At 24.9% G+C, this 20,336-nt stretch overlaps 2 protein-coding genes across 5 annotated transcripts; one reads left to right on the top strand and one right to left on the bottom strand.

Moving 5' to 3' along the window:
* Positions 1-1,166: 1,166 nt before the first annotated feature.
* LOC112688506 (furin-like protease 1) lies at positions 1,167-20,334 on the bottom strand. Of its 4 annotated transcripts, none has more exons than XM_025561741.1 (12): positions 20,251-20,334; positions 19,299-19,581; positions 17,671-17,769; positions 16,343-16,483; positions 13,864-13,992; positions 13,213-13,761; positions 12,938-13,145; positions 11,230-11,347; positions 10,870-11,162; positions 10,229-10,624; positions 8,931-9,101; positions 1,167-1,659 (listed from the first exon to the last, which is right to left on the bottom strand). In XM_025561741.1, the coding sequence occupies exons 2-12, from the start codon at positions 19,452-19,454 to the stop codon at positions 1,280-1,282; spliced, it is 2,640 nt and encodes an 879-aa protein (XP_025417526.1). In that variant the 5' UTR covers positions 19,455-19,581; positions 20,251-20,334; the 3' UTR covers positions 1,167-1,279. The 4 variants fall into 4 exon arrangements, with proteins under 4 accessions (XP_025417526.1, XP_025417525.1, XP_025417527.1 ...); XM_025561740.1 differs by lacking the exon at positions 20,251-20,334 and adding an exon at positions 19,798-20,134; XM_025561742.1 differs by lacking the exon at positions 20,251-20,334 and adding an exon at positions 19,984-20,134.
* On the top strand, positions 16,699-17,655 carry LOC112688507. Its single transcript, XM_025561744.1, has 2 exons — positions 16,699-16,781; positions 17,236-17,655. The coding sequence occupies exons 1-2, from the start codon at positions 16,722-16,724 to the stop codon at positions 17,593-17,595; spliced, it is 420 nt and encodes a 139-aa protein (XP_025417529.1). The 5' UTR covers positions 16,699-16,721; the 3' UTR covers positions 17,596-17,655.
* Positions 20,335-20,336: the final 2 nt, after the last annotated feature.

Below are 20,336 nucleotides of genomic sequence, written 5' to 3'. Positions count from 1 at the left end.
TATATATACACAGTGGCGTATTTAGACTCAATTAAGGGGGGGGGGGGACTCATTTTTTTTTAAATTCAGGCTTAAAATTTACAAGTAAAATTTTGGTAATATTTAAATCGGGTGAATCCTTAATATTTGTGGATTTTTTTAATCTCATGTCGGATTCCCTTAGAATCGACTTTTGTGTAGTTCTTTTTAACACCTGTCTGTGTTTTGAAAGTTACACTTCTGTTTCATTTGATTTTTCACTAAGTATGCCCCGACAAAAATACCAATTCAGTATTCACAGGCACGTGTAATTTTATTTCATTATAAAATGGTCCACATTAAAAAAAATTGTAATGTGTACCTCACATACTCGTATAATTGATTCCTTAAATACAGATTCAGAAGGGGGGGCGATTGCCCCCTTTGCCATCCTAAAATACGTCCCTGTATATACATATTTTTAGATAGATCTGAGGCACTAATGCGGACTCATGGCATTTTTCTCCTACCAGTCAAAGAATAAAAATTATAAGCTAATATTGAATTATTTAATTTTAAAATAAACGTGTATACATAGACTCTACTAATTTTAACAACATTAGTTTTGAATCCTGTTATTTTTTACTACATATTAGGATAAATATAAAGCCAAAGGCAACATAAACTGACCCACATAGCTCTTCTTTGGTCTAGATGACTTGCCTGCTTGCTTAATATAAAAATATATCAAATATATTTGACAATAATATTTGCGTGTGAGAGATCTGTCAATAATTAAATTAAGAATTTAAAATTCCTATTTATATAGAATAATACTACTTATTACATCATTAAAATAATAGTTCTTAACATTAATGTTAAATAATTTATAAATAATAATATAATCTAATTGTATTTTATAATTATATTTATAATCAAAACATTGAGTCAATCACACTTCAAATTTTTTATAAAAAAAGTTGTTCCTTAAAAATGGGCACATGGCTTGGAATTGTCTAACTAATTTGTTTTTAATATAAATAAGAAGGTATATTATATAAAAATAATAAATAAAATATTTAAATTCACATTTTACAATAAAGTATATTATATATTCAATAGTTAACAAAATTAATTAAATTATGTACTAATGGACAAGAATCTATTTTTAAAACATTAACTTAAAACAATTTGATCAAGACCATTATGAACAATAATTATCTTAGTCATAGTTAAATTATTTTCCTTACTTTTTTTTTTAATCAAGATAAAATTAAGTTAAGTAAGTTTAACACATATGGAACAATGTCATAAAATGTTTTCAACAACAATCATTTTCGGTTTGATTAGCTAGTCTGTAATTTCCTTTGTTTAAACTAATATTATTTTTAGTCCAAAACCCACCATTACAAAATATAAGTAATAAAAATATATTAATAATCAGTAAAACTACCGTTAAAGTATGCCATGTCTTATCATCAAGTAATCTCTTGATATTTTTTGAGTAACAAAAGGTTTGACCCAAAGTTTGAGTTAAATCTGCATCTCCCCAACAAGATGTACACTGATAATCATTTGGTCCATTACATTGATAACATGTATAATGACAATCTGAACAAATACCATCTCTTTCTTTATATGTTCTAATTGGACAATTAGCTGTACATTCCCCATTGTATATGTTAAATCCATATGAACATTCTGCAAATAAATTATAATCACTAATTTCTATAATACAAAGGATTTAGTTATAAAGCTATAATTAAAATTAGCTTATTTTGTTGAGTGCAAATTAGAAGCAAAGCTGTGTGATACACTCATCACAAGTGTCTGATTGAATTTTAGAACAATACAGCCTATTTTATTTGAATTGTAATTACAAACTAGCACTTTTAGTTTTAGGTTCTCATAGATGTGATTAATATTTTTGATTTGTTTTTATAAAAATAGAAGATAAACATATTAAAATGGTGCAATGTTAAAATAAATTAGTAAAGTGTAAATGATATTCTTTATACTACACTATCAAATAATACTCAAAGATATAATAAAAAATGACATAATTTCACAAACTCATGATAATAAATTTTATTTCTTTAATTGCTTAATAATATATACTATAGTAAAATTAAAATGAATTATTATTATTAATTTATATTCAAAAATTTAAATATTCCTCATCCTTCAATACTAACCAAAGACATACATTTATAGGAATTTTTATGTAACCTTTTTTTAACTGTCAAGGCTGTATTTAGGGCAGAAGGGTGAAAGAGTGGTCTGTTGCCTTGGACGGCAGATGTTACAAGGATGGCTAGTTTTTTAAATTTTCAATTTGTTAACCCTAACATATCTTGTTATTTTTTTGTCTCAAGGTAGAAAATTCCTATATATAACCCTAAATATAATTAAAAACATCATTTATTGATTTAAGACAGTAATTTTGTTAAATATTATAAGTTTCTATTGAACAATTTACTATGTATACAAAATTGTAATCTGATTTTTGAATAATATATTCTATTAACTGTTGATTGAGTTAAATAGGAAAAAAATAAGATTGTTATAAAAAATATATATATTTATTAAGCACAATAGTATTATGAGAAAATAATTAAATACCCAATAAACAAATGTAAAACACTACTATAGTAGAAACTTCAGAAGAAAAATAAATAAAAGGTTAATTTTATAAATATTAAACAAATAAAATATTAGGAAGTCATAATCTACAAATATTTTATGATGAAATTATAATTTTCATACAAAGTATGAACTATAGTATCTAAACTTATTTGTACTATTTATTTATAATTTAAGGTATGAAATGGTGAAAGAAAATGTTATTCAATAAAATTTATTGAAAATTTTTAAAAACAACACAAAATAGTAATTCCTAAAAAATACATACTACTATATTATAATAATAATTTTATTTACAATATAAACACATTTTTGAGCATAACATACTTTGGTATTTATATTATACAAGGTATCACACAAAGATTTACTATTTTAAAGTGGTATTTGATTAATATAATGTCATTAACCCCACATTATTTAAATTAGTAAATCTGTGTGTCACCCAATAAATATATTTATTAAATATATACATATAGAGAGTGTAATATATATACATAGAAATATAATAATTAATATTTAATAATACAAATCTGGAAATATTAAATTGATAAAAATAGATCAAATTTAATTGGTTAAAGTGTTGTGGATTGATATAATATTTCCTTTTTCTAATATAAACAAGTCTTCATCAAATTATTCCAATTTGATGTCTTCATCAAAATCAACGTAAAATTAGAATGGAGTAGCTGAATAGGTATGTTGACATACTGTCAAGCATAGTAGTGTAAGTAACAAACAATAGTCTGAACCTCGACTACAAGCGGTTATTATTTCAGGACTGATCCTTTTAGAGTTAATACCCCTGTCTCCCTAACATAGCTCCAATCTAATTGATGCTACTAAAAATTTTTCACAACCAACATCTAATTATTTAGCCATAAGATAAAAAAATTAATGAGTAAAATAAAAAAAAAAAATTATGAAAATATGCATACACCTGAAAAAGGAAATATAGTAAAAAATCATGTTACAATTAAATAATCACTTATTAAAACACCAAAACCAATATTATAATTTGATAATATAATAAAAACTCATTAAATTTTATAGAACAGTTAGTCTTAAAAATAAGTTAATTTTGTTATTTATAATGCAATGTTACTTACTACAAGGTAAGCAGATTATTTTTATACAAAATAAACTTAAAGACAAAATTAAAAATATTTAATAGGTTAAGTATAAAGAGAGTTTTTAAGAGTTTTTTTTACCTAACATAAAATAAATAGTTAAACAATAATACCATTGAGCGTTTAAAATTAAATTACATAAATGTATTAAAAAAAAAAAAAAAATCAATACTAAACTACTCAATTATAACTTAAAATTATTAAATTTGTTATTTTTTAATGAAATAAACACAATGAATATCAATCAATAAAAATATTAAGCATAATAAAAATCATCTGGACTAAAATTGTTCAGTTACTGAAAGAATTTGATAATAGTTTAGTCTTCCAATAATTAAATTTAACAAAATTAAATTTTTTTTTTATTCCCAGTTTTTATTCAAGTGTAAAAATTGTCAAACAAATACTAAATCAATATTTTTGTTAAAATAGTCATGTTTGAAGAGGCATGTGTTAATTTAATATTTGGACAATGAATTTAGATAGTTTTCTTAATTAATTCAATAAAATGAGTGCTTAGTAGGTTAACAAATATATTTTATGATTCATTGATACATGTACAAAGGAGAAAAATGTTAAGAATTTGGCATACTTATTATGGACTCGGGAACGTAGCTATGTGATAAAAATATATTCTGAATTTATAAAGTTCATATAAAAAATTCAATGGATTTATTTTTAAGTTTTATATTTTTCAACAAATAAAAGAAAAAAGTAGTTATTGTTTATAAATTATATAAGAGAACTTTATTTTTTAAAACTGATTTTTAAATTATAGATCATATTCCTTTTAATTATTTAAATTTTATTCCATATAATTTTAAAATCAATTTATTTTTGTTGATAGGAAATGAAAAGCACATTTTAAGCCAATTTAATTATGTATAAAATTTAACTTTTATATTTAATAAATATTTAACCCATATAATAAGATAAAAAAAATATAGTTTTGGCTAATAAGTTTGAAATATAATTTAAATTAAAATATAATGACAACATTTTAATTATTATTATAGAAATGGACCAATAAATGTGGATATTATTAACACTATAATCATTAATAATCAATTAAAACCAAATCATAAATTTAATAAATAATCAAAGTTTATTGCATGAATATTTACATTTATATTTCATGAACCTTTTACAGAAAGTATAATTGTAGGTTTAAAAATACATAACTCATTTATAAAAATACTATAATACAGAATTAAAAATATATCACACTGATTCTTAAATTTATTTCTAATCTCTACATACATTCAATAAATACATATATTTGTTTTTAATTCATTTGTAAAGGACATGTTTTCAAATTTTAAAATATCACATTTTTTAAAAATGTATATTATAGTGTTTAGGAGTTTCAGTTAATATATCTGTACAAATTGTATATTGCTTAATAATTTTAAGTTACAATTTCAGTATACAACTAAATGTTATTTGCAAAGTTTAAAAATAATGAAAACTATATATAGACATATTATTATTATTACATTTTTTATTCCATGATACTTTAATAAAGCAAATTAAAATTTAATAATATTTATAATTATTAAAATTATCATAGATTATTCCTTAAATATATTTAAAATATACATAGAGAAATTGATAAAAAATTTACATGGGTATTTAAACTATTTAACTAATAAACTAAATGGAATCAAACAAACATTTAAATGTTTTATAAATATAATTCTAATTTATGAAATCAAAGAAACTGTTCAATTTAAAATAAATAATTGTTCAAGTACATTTAAGTCTCTTCTAAGTTCCTTATTATTTTAAGGAAAATACTTTTATTAACACTAATCAAACTGTAAAATATAAAGATTTAACTACATATTTAATAATATTTGATTAAATAATCATTTCTTAACATATAATAAAATGTATTATGATTTTAAAGACAAAATATAATTATCTTATTTCAAAGATAAAATCAAGTTATAAAAAATAAAAGATAAAGGAATTATACTTATTTTTCAATCTATTTTTAAAATGATGGTGATATTAATACAGTTTGTACAATTAGATTGTTTTCTCGGCGATTATCAATTATTAAACTATTCTACAATTCAATAACAAGAGCACCATTATTATTATATTATTAATAACATAAATATTGATAAAACTATTTTATCTTAATTTTAAATCAGTAAACTACCTAATAATACATACCAAGGAAATACTATAGTTGAAATTAATTAAAATAATAAAAAAACTAAATATTATACTAAATACTAATTTTTTTTTGTAATTTTATCACAGATAGATTAATAATAAATAAGAAAACAAAATTGTAACTAAATAGATAAACTATGAGAACAACTGTTCAAATCCTACTATTTTTAAGATAGTATTATTTTATATTAAAATAACTTTAAACTTAAGAGAGAATTTGTTTACTGTGATGAAAATAATTTACATATTATATGCACTGAGATAAAAAGTATACTTAACCAAACAACAATAAAATGTTTGATGCTCATACGTATCATATAGTATCATAGAGAAATTTTAGTAAAATTTAAGTGTATGTATATGTTTACATAAAAAATGTGAAAATTAATTCGCCAAGCACAATAGTTGAAGTAAAATAATGCGGAGGAGACATTTAATAGTGAATATAAGTGGGAACAGTGGTGCCAAATAAGGAGTTGAAGTTTGGATTTTTTCAGACCATATTTTAGGGTGGTGGGTGGTGCCGCGGTGAATAAGTATACTAGTAATAAATGAATTAGTCCAATTGACTATAAATTATAATACTGTCCATTTAATAATTACTATTTAAGAAGTTTAAGTACCTTAATGCTATAATAAATGCTAGAATAGATTAAAAATATTGAATGAGGGTGAAATTTCAAACCATTAAAGTACATCCTCAGGTGGGGTGGGTTTTAAATTGTAAATAGGGTAGCTATTGACCAGACCATTCATAATGTTTTCGGCGCCCCTGAGTGGGTATAATGAAGTTTAAGATATAACAAAAAATTTTTAATTACAAAATAAATTTAAACTCACGCTTATTTTTATACATATATATTTATAAGCTAAGTAAATTTAAGTTTAATAACTAACCATAAAAACATTATCATTATTCTGCTTTGATCACAACAGTTATGATAGTAGAAATTTTACAATTTACCGCATTATAAATAAAAAAAATAGGCAGAAAATATACCATATGACAGATAAAAGCTATTAATAAAGAAATAGAAATTTAAACTATATAGCACCTTGAGCAAAAATAGAGCTAGGATAAGTGGTAAGAAACACATAACCAGATATCAGAATAGGAAGAATATAGTATAATAAAAGAAATTAAAAGTAATTTAAACTAGGTAGAAAAAAAATTAATAATATATTGAAAAACATTGTATAAATCCATTTGAGTCATATTTGCTTGCCAATACAGGCAAAAATGACTTTATTTAATAAATATTAAGTAGAAATTGAAAACCTGCATTAGATATAGCTGCAATGGAATATTTTGAGTGGAAAAATGTATGCCTATAATTGAATTATAATTTATCTGTATGATCATAATAGCAGGAACTAAAATTATTAAGGGACAGGAAAAATTTCTTTCTTTTTAATTTTTTATTTTTATCTTAAAAGAGATAACTATATTAATATAAAACTGAGTGTAAATGCTTACTAGGCTTTGCTTACATAAGGATTTTAATTATATTTTTAAATATAAGCATATTTCAAATACTTTAACAAACTAGAATTAAAATAATCTATGACCATTAAAGTAGATATATAATCTATAAAAAATATTATGAAAAATTATTTTCAATGACATATTATTAAGACTTAAATTATAGTAAACATTGAATGTAACAAGAATACAATTTACTTTCTGTAAAAGATATCATGTAAAAAACACTTTGGCAGTAGATATTTTGCAATTCCTTAATTCATATCTATAATTTAACTTAAATTATTTAAATAGTAAAATTAACCTAATTAAATAATCTTAAAGTTATGTGCAATTTTCTTTTACAAAAAATTAAATAATTTAAAATTTAATACATGAAGAAACTAAAAGTTTCATTTTGTTCAGTAATATTTACAATATATAATTAACAACCTTCATATGTATTGAAACAAAACATATTGATATCAGTTGTAAATAGGTAAATGCAGTTGTTATCCCGACCACCAAAATATTAGCCAGCTTACTATATATTATAATTTTGTTATATTGATTATTATTATAAGCTTAGAAAATAACAGCTTATGTAAAATACTTGATATATCATTGCATATAATATAGATCGATAATTTTTGTATAGATACAGATATTAAAACATAAATTATATTATATATATATCTTTTTGATTATGGTGCTTCCTATATGGGGATTTAAGTATTTATATGGAGTTAAAATACATATTAGAATTCAGTATTTTAATAACTTGGATATGATTTTATAACAATTTAAAATTGTTTTATTAGATTATTATTTTTGGGAAAATATTTAAAACCTACCAAACATTTCCTGTTTGTTTTAGACAAAATGTGTTGTAAATTTAATTTCTTAACTTAAAATGATTAATTATCTATATACTCAAGAATTTAATAAATTAACAATAAAAATTAATTAATTAATTATAGCATGATAACTCAATTAATATTAATTTTTCTATCATGTTCAAACTTGTCTGACTCATAGTCATAGTGGTCAAGATAACAAATACCGAAAATGAAATAATTATTAAAATTGAATAGGCTAAAATATTTTAAATGTTAAGGCTTGTAGAAATATGAAATTTTCAAATTTAAATAAAATGACTTGACAATAAAAAAGGAAATGATCAATGAGTCTTATCAATTTTTAAATTATAATTCCAGTACTTGTATGAAATATAATAATAATAAGGCATTCAATAAAATTACAAAAACTGTTGAATACAATTCAAACTTGATATACTAACTATTTAGTAAACATTTTTACCAAAGAAAATTAAAATACTTTCATGACTTCTAAAATCAAAAAAATTTAACAAACATGGATGTACTATAATATAATTAAAAATAATTTATATTGGTCATCTGTAAGCCTTAACAATCTTAAGCCCTGAAGCAATTTATATGGCACTTTTACGGGAAGACTTAAACTTGTAATTTTATTTTATTTACCCTGTTAAAAACTGCCAGGGATTAATATTGTACTTAATATTAACAACAAACCTAAACATTTAGTGGTGGTCACACGACATTCTCCAGAATTGATTCCACTCTTTGATGATTTTCCTGATGTTTGGTTTTGTTTAATACTCACTAGTGTTGGAAACGAATGTGATTGTTCTGGAGGTAAAATAGTTCCATAAAAAACCATCTCCCAGTCAGTGATATTAGCAGCTAAAATATAAAAAAGTAAGCTGAATTAAATAAATATTAATTAATCATATAACTATAGTTTGTTAGCAATATACAATATTAGCAAAAAAAAAAAAAAATAAATAAAAAAAAAAATAAGAAACTAAACATAGATACAAATATGGTAAGACTTGAGGGATTTAGCAAGCAAAAAAATGTTCTTATATATTAAATATCATTTTTGACTGTCTGTTATAAAATAATTTTATTACAAGAATTTTTTTATAGATTCTGGATTTAAAATTAATCTATATTGTATTTTTGATAAATTGTACTAAACATTTTAATTGATTATCTACTTAAAAATAATATTTACCATATATACTATTGAAAATGTATTTGTATATTATAAAAAATAATTTTACTCTCAAACAAATGTTTGCATTAAAATAAATAAAAGTACTTTATAATAATAATCAATGCAAATGATTTATTTACTCGTAAATATATGGTAAATTCTCAGTATTAATATTATAAATGTCACTAATTAGTATATGATGACCATAATTTAATATGACTAAAATAAAGCATTTCATTTAAAACGGTTTTCATTGAAATATTATATTTCGATGTGAAAAAACTTAAAATTATGTAAGTGTTGGTTATTAATTATGCAAGCAAATTAATTGTTTTATTTAATGCAAAACAATAGTGCAATGAAATTATAACAAAAATAACTACAATAATTATCAAAGTGCGCTCCGTAGAACTATAGGGGAACATAAAAAGTATTTAAGAATTTGGACAGTTGATTAAAAAAAATTCAAAATAAATTACTTCTTATAAAATTCTCATATTTCATAATAAAAATTTGATTTTCTAGAATATTAAAGATTTGGTCTGGTAACTACTGTACACCATATTCAAAATTTGACAAGCATTATACTTATATCTTAACTAAAAACAAAACAAAAAAATTTAATAAATCACTTAGTATACATAGTATAATACATATTTAAATATAATAAATTACTAAATTACCCTATGATGTGCTAAAAATGAAAGAGATTTATTTTACTAAAATAAGCAAAATAATTTAAAACACCTATTTTATTACATTACAACATGGCATGCAAAGAAAATGTTGATTTCCATGCAGACATCCTTGCCTGTAGTTGTAGGCGATATATTTCTTTCAGGAGACAAATTTTTTTTTGCCGGCCTGCCATCCACATTTTGTAAACTGTAGAGTCTATGGCTGCTGGGGTATGTTTGGATGTTGTCTGTTAGAGTGGGAGATATTTTAGAGGAATTTTTGTTAGGAAATAAGACAAAATGAACATTTGGCTTATAACTGGAAACGCTTTGTTTTCTAGAGGTACTAACTGGAGTGGTAGACTGTTTTTTGACTTTACCTTTTTTTGATTTTTTTTTTGAATTTTTAGAATTTTTACGTGTATTAGATTTGAGAGAATGTTCTAAAGGATAAATAGGAGGAGATAATATCCTTGGAGAATATTTAGTACCATATAATATCAAACACCACTCGTGTAAAGAAGATCGACCTAAAGCACATCAATTTGTTAGTAGTCATAGAATTGTTATAGTTAAAAAACTTTGAAGTCGTATATATATATATATATATATATATATATATATATATATATATATATATATATTACAATTAATATTCATTATTATTCCAACACCCTCAACCAAGCATTTAGAAATATTCATTGATAATACATATATTAATCATGAAAATAGCAGTTAATATGTTAGAAAATAAATATAAATACTAATACCTTACCTAATAGTTTACCCTCATTGTGAATAGTCAATTGCCATATACCAAAAGGCCGTTCTCCCCACATATGTACAGTCATAAATGGCCAAACATTAAATCCCGTATGTGAATTATCTTGAGTTCTTGGAGCAAGAAGTGTTGATTTAGTACCGCTTGGAGAGGTCAAGTCAATTTTGATATCACCACGTCGACTCGCTGATAATGATATTTTAGCTTGAACATGTTCTAAAAAATTAACACTATTGCATTCTTTTACTAAAAGTTGAATTGTAACTGAACTACGTGCAGGCACTAGTCTAAAATAAAATAATATGATAAATTAATAATTTTTATAAAAATACAAATTTATTTTCTAAAACATACTTTTCAAAAACTTGAGCAGTAACATTACAAATATGTTGAGCTGGGACAGTTTTCCATCTACGAGCTAATCTTACCATTTCAGTAGCATCCATTAAGCCAAACCCAAAAGAATGACTCACTAAAAACAAAAATATTAAATTAAGAAAGAAGAATATATTTTTAATTCTATCATTATACATAAAGTTATTATAGTATAAAAATAATAAACTATGAGTTAACTGTTTATAGTTAAATTACTATAAACTAATTAAAAGCCCATGGACTAAATATTCAGTAGTTATTTGGTATCCAGCCTATTCATCTAATATTTTGTGATTAAATTTTATTTGAATATTCAGCGTATTTTATTAATATTCAGTTAAGAATACAATTTTACTATTTGGTACTTAATATCGATATTCAGTATTTTCTATTTAACCAATGCCAAGTTCAATTTTGGTGATAAAACATTTATTAGGGCCTGCTGGCCTTTGAAAAATATTTTTAAGGCTTTAGGCCTATTTCTTAACCGAACGTTCATACCTACGTGGCGTTTTTCAACTTAAATAGTGTAATTCGAAAACAGCGCAGACGATACACGTGGCAGTGAAACGGGCCTTATAATCAGAAGAAAATCCGGACCAGGTCGGACCTAACATTTTTGGTCAGTACAGACCTCTAATAAGTACATCGTTAAATAATACGTGAATAATTATATCGGTTGTCCAATCAAGATAAGATTACATAAGTAGTATATTTATAACGATTAGAAAAATAAACTTTCATTAAATAAATACCATTAAAAATTAGCAATATTACAGGGGTGGCCAACATGACTATGTACACGAGCCACATGTATTATTAATATATATTAGTAATTATATTAAGAGTCAAATTATCTAATCGGTACTTTTATGTTACAAAAGTAATTAAGAAAGCTAACAGTCGATAAACATATATATATAAACTTAAGGAAAAAACATGCAAATGCATATAAATGATGCATTTGCCCTAGTTATTACTCATTAATATAAGCCTCTACAATTATTTGGTCCCGGGCCCAAAATTATTCCTATCTGGGCTCGCCTACCAATATAGAGTAGTTTATTTGTTTTGTTTTAATTTTATATTGTATATAGTGTACACAGAATAAAAGTGTTTATCATAAAATACAAACATAAATATGTACATATTGTTGATTCGCATTTAATCTTTATAGTGTATACTTAATTTAATCTATTTAGTTTATTTTATAAATACGAGTAATAATATGAAAATCTTATTATAATTTATTAACTATTAAGTATATTTTAATATTTTTTATCATTCTATCAGTATTCATATTATTTTTTAACAATCTATTCATGATATATTTTGTCATGATCTTTGGTATCGAAGGTGTAGCCAAAATCAGTGGCGTATCCAAATTTTTTTTTTTTAGGGGAGGGGGTTATAAAAAATGTAACTTTCAATTTTTTTTTAAATTTTGTGCGTTTTCATTATAATCAATAAACAATATACATACACTTGACATTTCCTTGGGGTATCACCCCTATCCCCCCTCCCTTGAGTATGCCACTGGCCAAAATCAAAGGTATTTTAGGTGTTGAAAACAAAATATTCGGTACACGGTTTTTCCAATTAAAGAAGTTCAACACATCAATAACAATACCATTAACTTTGACTTCTATAGTTATATAATTAATATAGTTTTACTTTAAATACACACCTTTTCGACCAACACCATTAATAACCCAATCAGTAGCTAATAAATGAGTTGGTCTCGCTGTTAATACAACAATATGTTGCATGTCTCTCCAGGTTAGTTTATTGTTAGCTTCTAATGTTAATGCTACTATTCCGGCTGCTAGTGGTGCTGATGCTGATGTACCAGTATGATTACTAGTACATTCATGATGAAGATCTGTAGTAATAATCTATGATTGATAATATTTAATAAATGGAAATATATTCAAATATGTTGTAGATAAATCTGTATATTACCTGACTTTCATAATTACTTCCACTGCTGTACGTAGTAGCCAAAGTTGAACTACAAGCTTCTGAATACCAAGGAACATGACCATTTTGTGTAGCACTACTTATACTTAATGTCCAAATAGCATTTGTATATCCATCACAGTTACAATTATCATGTTCACGGCCACCATTTCCAGATGCCCATATAAATATTGATCCTTTACCACCACGACCTTTAGATATACCCTCAAGAAAAGCACGAGTAGCTAATTCACCAGGTCCATCTACAGTTTTTCCATCATCATCTGGACCCCATGACGCACTATATATATGAATATGCTGAGGATTTAAACTAAGAGACCGAGCTTCAACTGCATCAGTAACATCCCCGTCTAACATTCGAACACCACCTATACTTGCTCCAAAGGCAATACCAACTGAGCACAGAGAATTATTGGCAGATGCTGCTACTTCTCCTGCACATCTAGTACCGTGACGGTTTGTGTCCATTTGATCGTATCTAGGCATTGGATCTTCATCTCTATTGTTCATATCATAACTAGCTGAAGGATCCTATTAAAATAATTTTTATATTAACAAATTATTAATTAATTTGTATACTTATAACACTCATTAAATTAATCAAAATCATAGTTTATACTCTAAGAAACTTACGTAATTTTTAATTAAATCTGGATGATCTTTTTCTAAACCATCATCTAATATTGTGACAACTGAACCTTTTCCTGTAATTCCTTCTTCCCAAGCACCTTGAACATTCATATCCATATCTCTACCTCGATTCTAAATAACATTAAAAAACTTTAATTTAAAACATAAAAGTTATGATTTGGATAAGAATATACAAATAATATTTTACAAAATCAAGTAAATATGGGTTAGTAGAAAAAAATAAATATAAAGACAATGATATATTAAGACACTCGTAAGTAGATGTTGAACAAAAATAACTGTAAGTTATACATATATAGTTAAATTGAAATAAAGCATTTTATTTTTTATAATTCTAACTCAAAGATTTTCATACTCAACATTCAGTATTTAAGACATACAAATATTAAAAAATGTCTATATCATATGAGAGAATATATTATAATTTGACAGTTAAAATTTTAAGAATGAATACAAAAAAAAAAAAAAGGTGCGTGTTCCAAGTACGCGCGTATGAAATGAAACTACTTATTACGGGTACGAGAAAAAAATTAGTGACGTGGCCAGGAGCGGATTGGCCTATCGGGAAATCGGGAATCTTCCCGATGGGCCGGTCCTTGTTTGGGCCGCTCTATATTATTATATAATTACCAAAAAGAAGTTTTATTTTGTAAAATAAATAAAAGTCATTAAAAAATAAATATATATTCAAAGTTAGAACTTCAAGTTGGAACTGATTAATCATATGACCTAAAACTATTATGGCTATAATTATAGTAAAGTTATTGTAAATTTTACTAATTTAGGAGTGAAACTAAACAATTTTTGAAATGGATGCAAAATAAAGCATTTTTTTTGGAGGGGGAGGGGTAAATATTTTAATTTGTGGTTCATGGGCTGGCTTGTTTCATATTTCTTGGGCCGAAAATAATTGCCAATCCGTCCCTGGACGTGACCGACAGGTTGGAATAACAGTTCGTGTTCATCACAGCTAACGACATATTTAAATCGAGGCTCATTGCTCGTAGATTTTTTTCGATATATTGTTAGCATTACCCGGGGTGCACCGCGTGGAGGTCATACATAGCATCCCATACATTTATAAGAATGTTTGTCTATTTTTTGAAAATAAATATGACAATCTGAAAAATTTAATTGTGATAGGTGTGGGGTACATCCTTTAGACTCTATATAGTTTTTTTATCTAGAAAAATATAAAAAAACAAAGAATTAGAATGAACTTATTCTAATTCATTAATTTCCATATACGTCTGTAGATATTTCTTTTGGAAAAGTGATATTATTGGTCTATGATAGCTAAAATAAGATATGTAAGTTCTTGATTGTACATTAGGTAGGTACCGTGTAAAAATCGCATCATTCGTAGTTTCAGATCTTGTTACTGGTGTCATTGGATCATTATTCATTATTAAATTAAGTTTATTTCGAAAAATTTTTTTTGAAATTTTTAAAAGTGATTTTCCGAAACAAACTTAATTTAGTTTAAAAAAATGTATAGGTGTTTTGAAGCAAAGTTTACATTAAAGACTCTACTTAACACCAATGCCAATTGATCTCTTCCATTGAGGTTAGCAAGGGAGGGGGGAAATCGAAACCCCACGTGTCTCAGCGGCGGGGTGGGTCATAGTGACCTCTTGGACTGAAATAAAGCAAAAAAGGAGAGAGAGTGCCCCGTTCCCTAAATCGGAAACCTGTAGTCCCGCACCTCCGGAACGGTTCCCAGTTGGTCCGGGGTCATTAAATTGAAACCCTCCTGAGTTATAGCCAACTCAAAATGAGGGGGGTGGGGTTTTGTTCTCAAATGGTGGAATTACTCTGCGGCCATAAAAACTCAGAACCCCCTGGGTCCAGAGTTTCTAATTCCAATATTCGCTAAATTGGGTTTAGAAAAGAAAAGAGTGGTGGTATTGACCGTTGTATAGCAGATATACGACACACATGTGCCTTATTAGTGTGTCATTCAGTCGTTTCATTCTGATCAATCAGTCACGTGACTAAATATTTTTGTCATATCCTCAGTAAAGAAGTTTCACTTAAAAAAAATTAACAGAATCAAATATATAATATTTTTAACGCAAGAAGAAGAATTAAGGATTGTCCATGTATAAAATAAATTCAATTCATAAGATCTATAATTTCTTATTTACTAATTTTAAAGCTGTTAAACAAAAAATTTGGTAAAAAAAAGGATCAAAAGGTAAAAAATCAAATATATATAAATTCATTCCTTGTTTCAACTACATATCATTAAATAAAAATACAACTAAACATTTGGCTTGAGATTATTACAATTGAACATTCTTCTTCTTCTTTGGTTAAACAATTGTATACTATATGGGGGTAAATAATTTTTCATAGTTAAATTATTATTTAGTATACATGTATGATAAATTATCAAGTTTCTTAAATCTATTAATTTTATTCAACATCATTAAAAATATTTTATAATTAAACTACTAACCAGATACCACATTTTTGGCCATTTTGGATCATTTAATCCACCTTTATTGACAAATCTTTTAGAACTTCTGCTATTTCTAGCATAAGTTATGTAATCTCTCTTTGATCGATTCAATATTTTTTGTTGTTGTGCCCATTTCACCTAACACAAATAAATTATTTATTATTTTTATAAATGTACGTGACAAATATCATGATTTAGCTATTTTTATTTAATATTTATTATAAACTGACAAAAAAAAAAAAAAAAAACAATGTGATAAATAATGAAAGAAAAGAGAAATATGTTGCATATTTAAAAATATTAATTTGACATTGACAATGTCTAAGTATAAAAGTGATATTTTTTTCATTTACTGTCAATATAAATAACAGACAACATGAATTCAGTTCAATATCTGGTTTTTATTGGTGTAGTATTAGTACATTCAACTTATCAGGTATAGTAATTAATAACTAATTAATACCTTACTCATTATTTTTACAATAATGATACTAATGAAAACATATTTTTAATATTTTTCTGTAATATTTCTTAGTATATAAAATCAAATAAATTAGCCATCTATTATTATCTAATATTTGTTAACAATTATTTTTCAAAATATGTTTTTATTCAATAAATTCTTATTTAACTATTATATTTTAAAACTATTTTCTTTGTTAAATTGTATTTATAAAAATTACTTAAGTAACTTAAGAAAATTTAAACTAGTATTTTATATTTAATCTTTAAATTTAAATTACAATAAATTTTATTAAAACTGAATTAAAATAAAATTAATTAAGTAATAACGAACAATAAGTTTTTTTTAGATAAACAAATATTAAAAAATATTCACTAATTAATAAGTAATATCAAAAAAATATTAAAACAATTTATTTCATTTTTAGTTGACTATATCTACTGAACAATGGAAACCAACAGATGCAAATCAATATTACAATCAATTATTAGAACATTATTTAGCAAGTTATTATAATTATTTAAACCAACAAAATTTTGTTTTAAATCATCAAAAAATAAATTATTCAAACAATATTGTAAATACCAGTCCAGTCTATCCAAGTATCACAAATACTACCATTCCAATCGATCAACTCAAAATCAAAGATAGATTATTAAATGAAAAACCGATTACTGTAAAACCAACATTTCTTAAAAAAAACAAAGTACAACATTACACACCTATTGTAAAAAGAACAAGACCAGAATTCAAATCCATTTTTCATAAAGCTAATAGCAAAATTTAATAATTATAAGTAAATTATTAATTTATTGATAAATTGTATGAATAAATATTAAACAAATATAAATTGATTACTTACATTTTCTTCAGATATTAATTTTTTATGATGTTCAAGACCTGGGTTAACTGATCGTTTTGATACATGTTTGTGTTCTAGATGATAATAATCTGGAAAAATCTGAAAAATTTAAGTCTTTAATTAAAATATTAATATAAAATATGTATTTTATATTATTGTACATCTTATAATTCAGGATAATACCTTTTATGACAAAAATTAGGATAAAATAATTTGATAATTTTTTATAAATTTATACCTAAAAACTAAAATAATAATAATATGATAAGTAATTTAATTTTATAAATAAAACACAAGGCGCATCTGACAATGACAAGGGCCACAAGTTGGCTTCTCTTGCTTTATAAGTATACATTTCATTAAAAAGATAAATCATTAATTTTTCAAACTTACAATTATCATAAAATAAACAAATTTGAAATGAAAGGATCATGTTATTATTTTCAAAATAATACATATTATCTAGTGCATTTTGCGATTAAAACATTTAATACATGTAGCATATGATCAGAATTATTATCTGTTTTTATGTAATTATATAAATTTTATAAAAAATAGTTTTTTTTTTTTATTAATAATTATTAAACAGATTATTTATTATAAAAATGTCAAGTACCCAGAAGTTATTAAATATAGTTTCCTTTAAACATAATTAGTGTCATAATGCAATGCAAGACATTTTCTATAAAATCAAATATTTCACAAATATCAGATTATGTAAAAACAGTTTCATAGCTAATGGTGAAGGGGGGGGGGGCTAAAGAGAGTATAGTCTAAAGGGTATTTGTCTTTGGTACATAAGTGTATTACTTCTATTGTGATTTCTACTATCTTTTTAGTTGTAATCATAACATTTTGGAGACTCTCCTTTAATTTTAGACATATAATTATATAAAAATATTTTGATATGTCTATGATTCTGAAACTATTATTTTATAACCACTATATTTTATACCGTGTATGTTGCGACGATGTTACCTCAGCTGACAATTATTAATATATTATTATTATAAATTATAATTGAATACAAATTTTTAAACTATTATAAAATGCTAGAAATATATTAACTAAGTTGTAGGGATGAATGGTGAATTTTTAACCTAACTTGTCAATAACTATTTAACCCTTCCCATTTAAAAATTCTGGTTACACCACTATATAAAACTATTCCATATGATTTTAATTGTTAGTAAAGACTGTTAAATTAATTAATAAAGACACTTTTAAATAGTTAAAATAAATAAATAACTTTTTAAGTTAATTAGAGCATAAAATAAATCACAAAGTTAGAATATAACTAGTTTTACATTTATTTTGCTAAAATTATAAGTTAAGATGCATGTTAAAAAAAGTAATACAGTTTACATCTTTAAGAAACTCTAATAACTGTTAAATCGATAAAATGCAAATTACCATGGATTTTGTAATCCACAGATGGCAATATTCAATTATTTTGAGTCAATATTTTTAATTATCGAACGTTTCTTTTGCTCTAACTCTTTATTTATTAACATTGATGAAAATCATTAAATATTTTTAGTTAAAATGTTTTGAATAAAATTGTTATCACTAAAATTTATATTGAATGTCATAGCAATTTAATCATAAAAAAGAATAAGATAATTTACCTCTCCTAGTATTATGAATCCATGTTTTTCCGTTGTTCTTTTGGCTATTTCGAATCCACCTTGAATGTGAGCTGCCCATTGAGAAGAATAATCTTGAGCTAAGGTCCATTGTAATGATACTGTCCATATTAGGAAAGATACCGTGCAGGCAACCATGGCACTTGCCTAACACCGGCCAAATGTGGCAAGACTCAGTTTTCAACATCGGTCGTATGACAAGCAGTATTAATAATATTTATTGTTCTCATGTTCATACGTTATTTTTTAAAAACAACTCAAAACACTTAATGACATAAAAAAAAAAAAAAAACATAAATACAGGATAATATCAATCATTAGTTTATTGTAATTTAACATATAATATTATATTCCAATACAATAACATTAACTAGACTATTGAGGGACTCGTCTATATTGTCAAATGTCGAAAACGATAAGTTAAAAAAAAAAAAAGCGAAACAAATTCAAGCATTTGTAGTACTGTTGAACGTGAACTTACAGATTTGTCACGATCGACTGTTGGGAGTATTGGACGGGTTAAGCCAAATGGCACTGGCATAGCGAACTATTAATATTATTGGGGTACGCATACATGGCGTGAACAGTCGAATACGGCACAACCCTACAGCCAAGACCAAGGAGTGAGTGCCTAATTTAATAAAATGTTAAAATATTAGAAACACACTTGGCGCAGACTTCGGAATTTGGACCCCGGCTAAAGTTGACCACTACTCTATACCTATTTATTCACGGCCCCAAAAACACTATCACACAAAATACTACTGCGAATACCACTATTACTACTACTGCTGATGTTGGCGTAAGTGCGTGCGCGCGTGTATTTCAGGTAATTCCGACACAATGGTGATAAGGCGTCGGCGATTATCATTTTTATTTTTCAATACACCTTGATGCTTCTCACACACATCCATTACGATAGATAATTGCTTACCTTTGTTGCGCGGTGCGGTAGTGGTAAATGTTCTGTTGCTTGTTGTGCACTTACACTCAACACCGGCGGCATACCGTCGTGTCCAC

Source organism: Sipha flava, unplaced genomic scaffold, assembly GCF_003268045.1.
Source record: "Sipha flava isolate LNK unplaced genomic scaffold, YSA_version1 39_pilon_pilon, whole genome shotgun sequence".
NCBI classification, from domain to species: domain Eukaryota; kingdom Metazoa; phylum Arthropoda; class Insecta; order Hemiptera; family Aphididae; genus Sipha; species Sipha flava.
The sequence above is the reverse complement of the archived record's forward strand: the minus strand, read 5'-3'. Positions and strand labels throughout refer to the sequence as shown.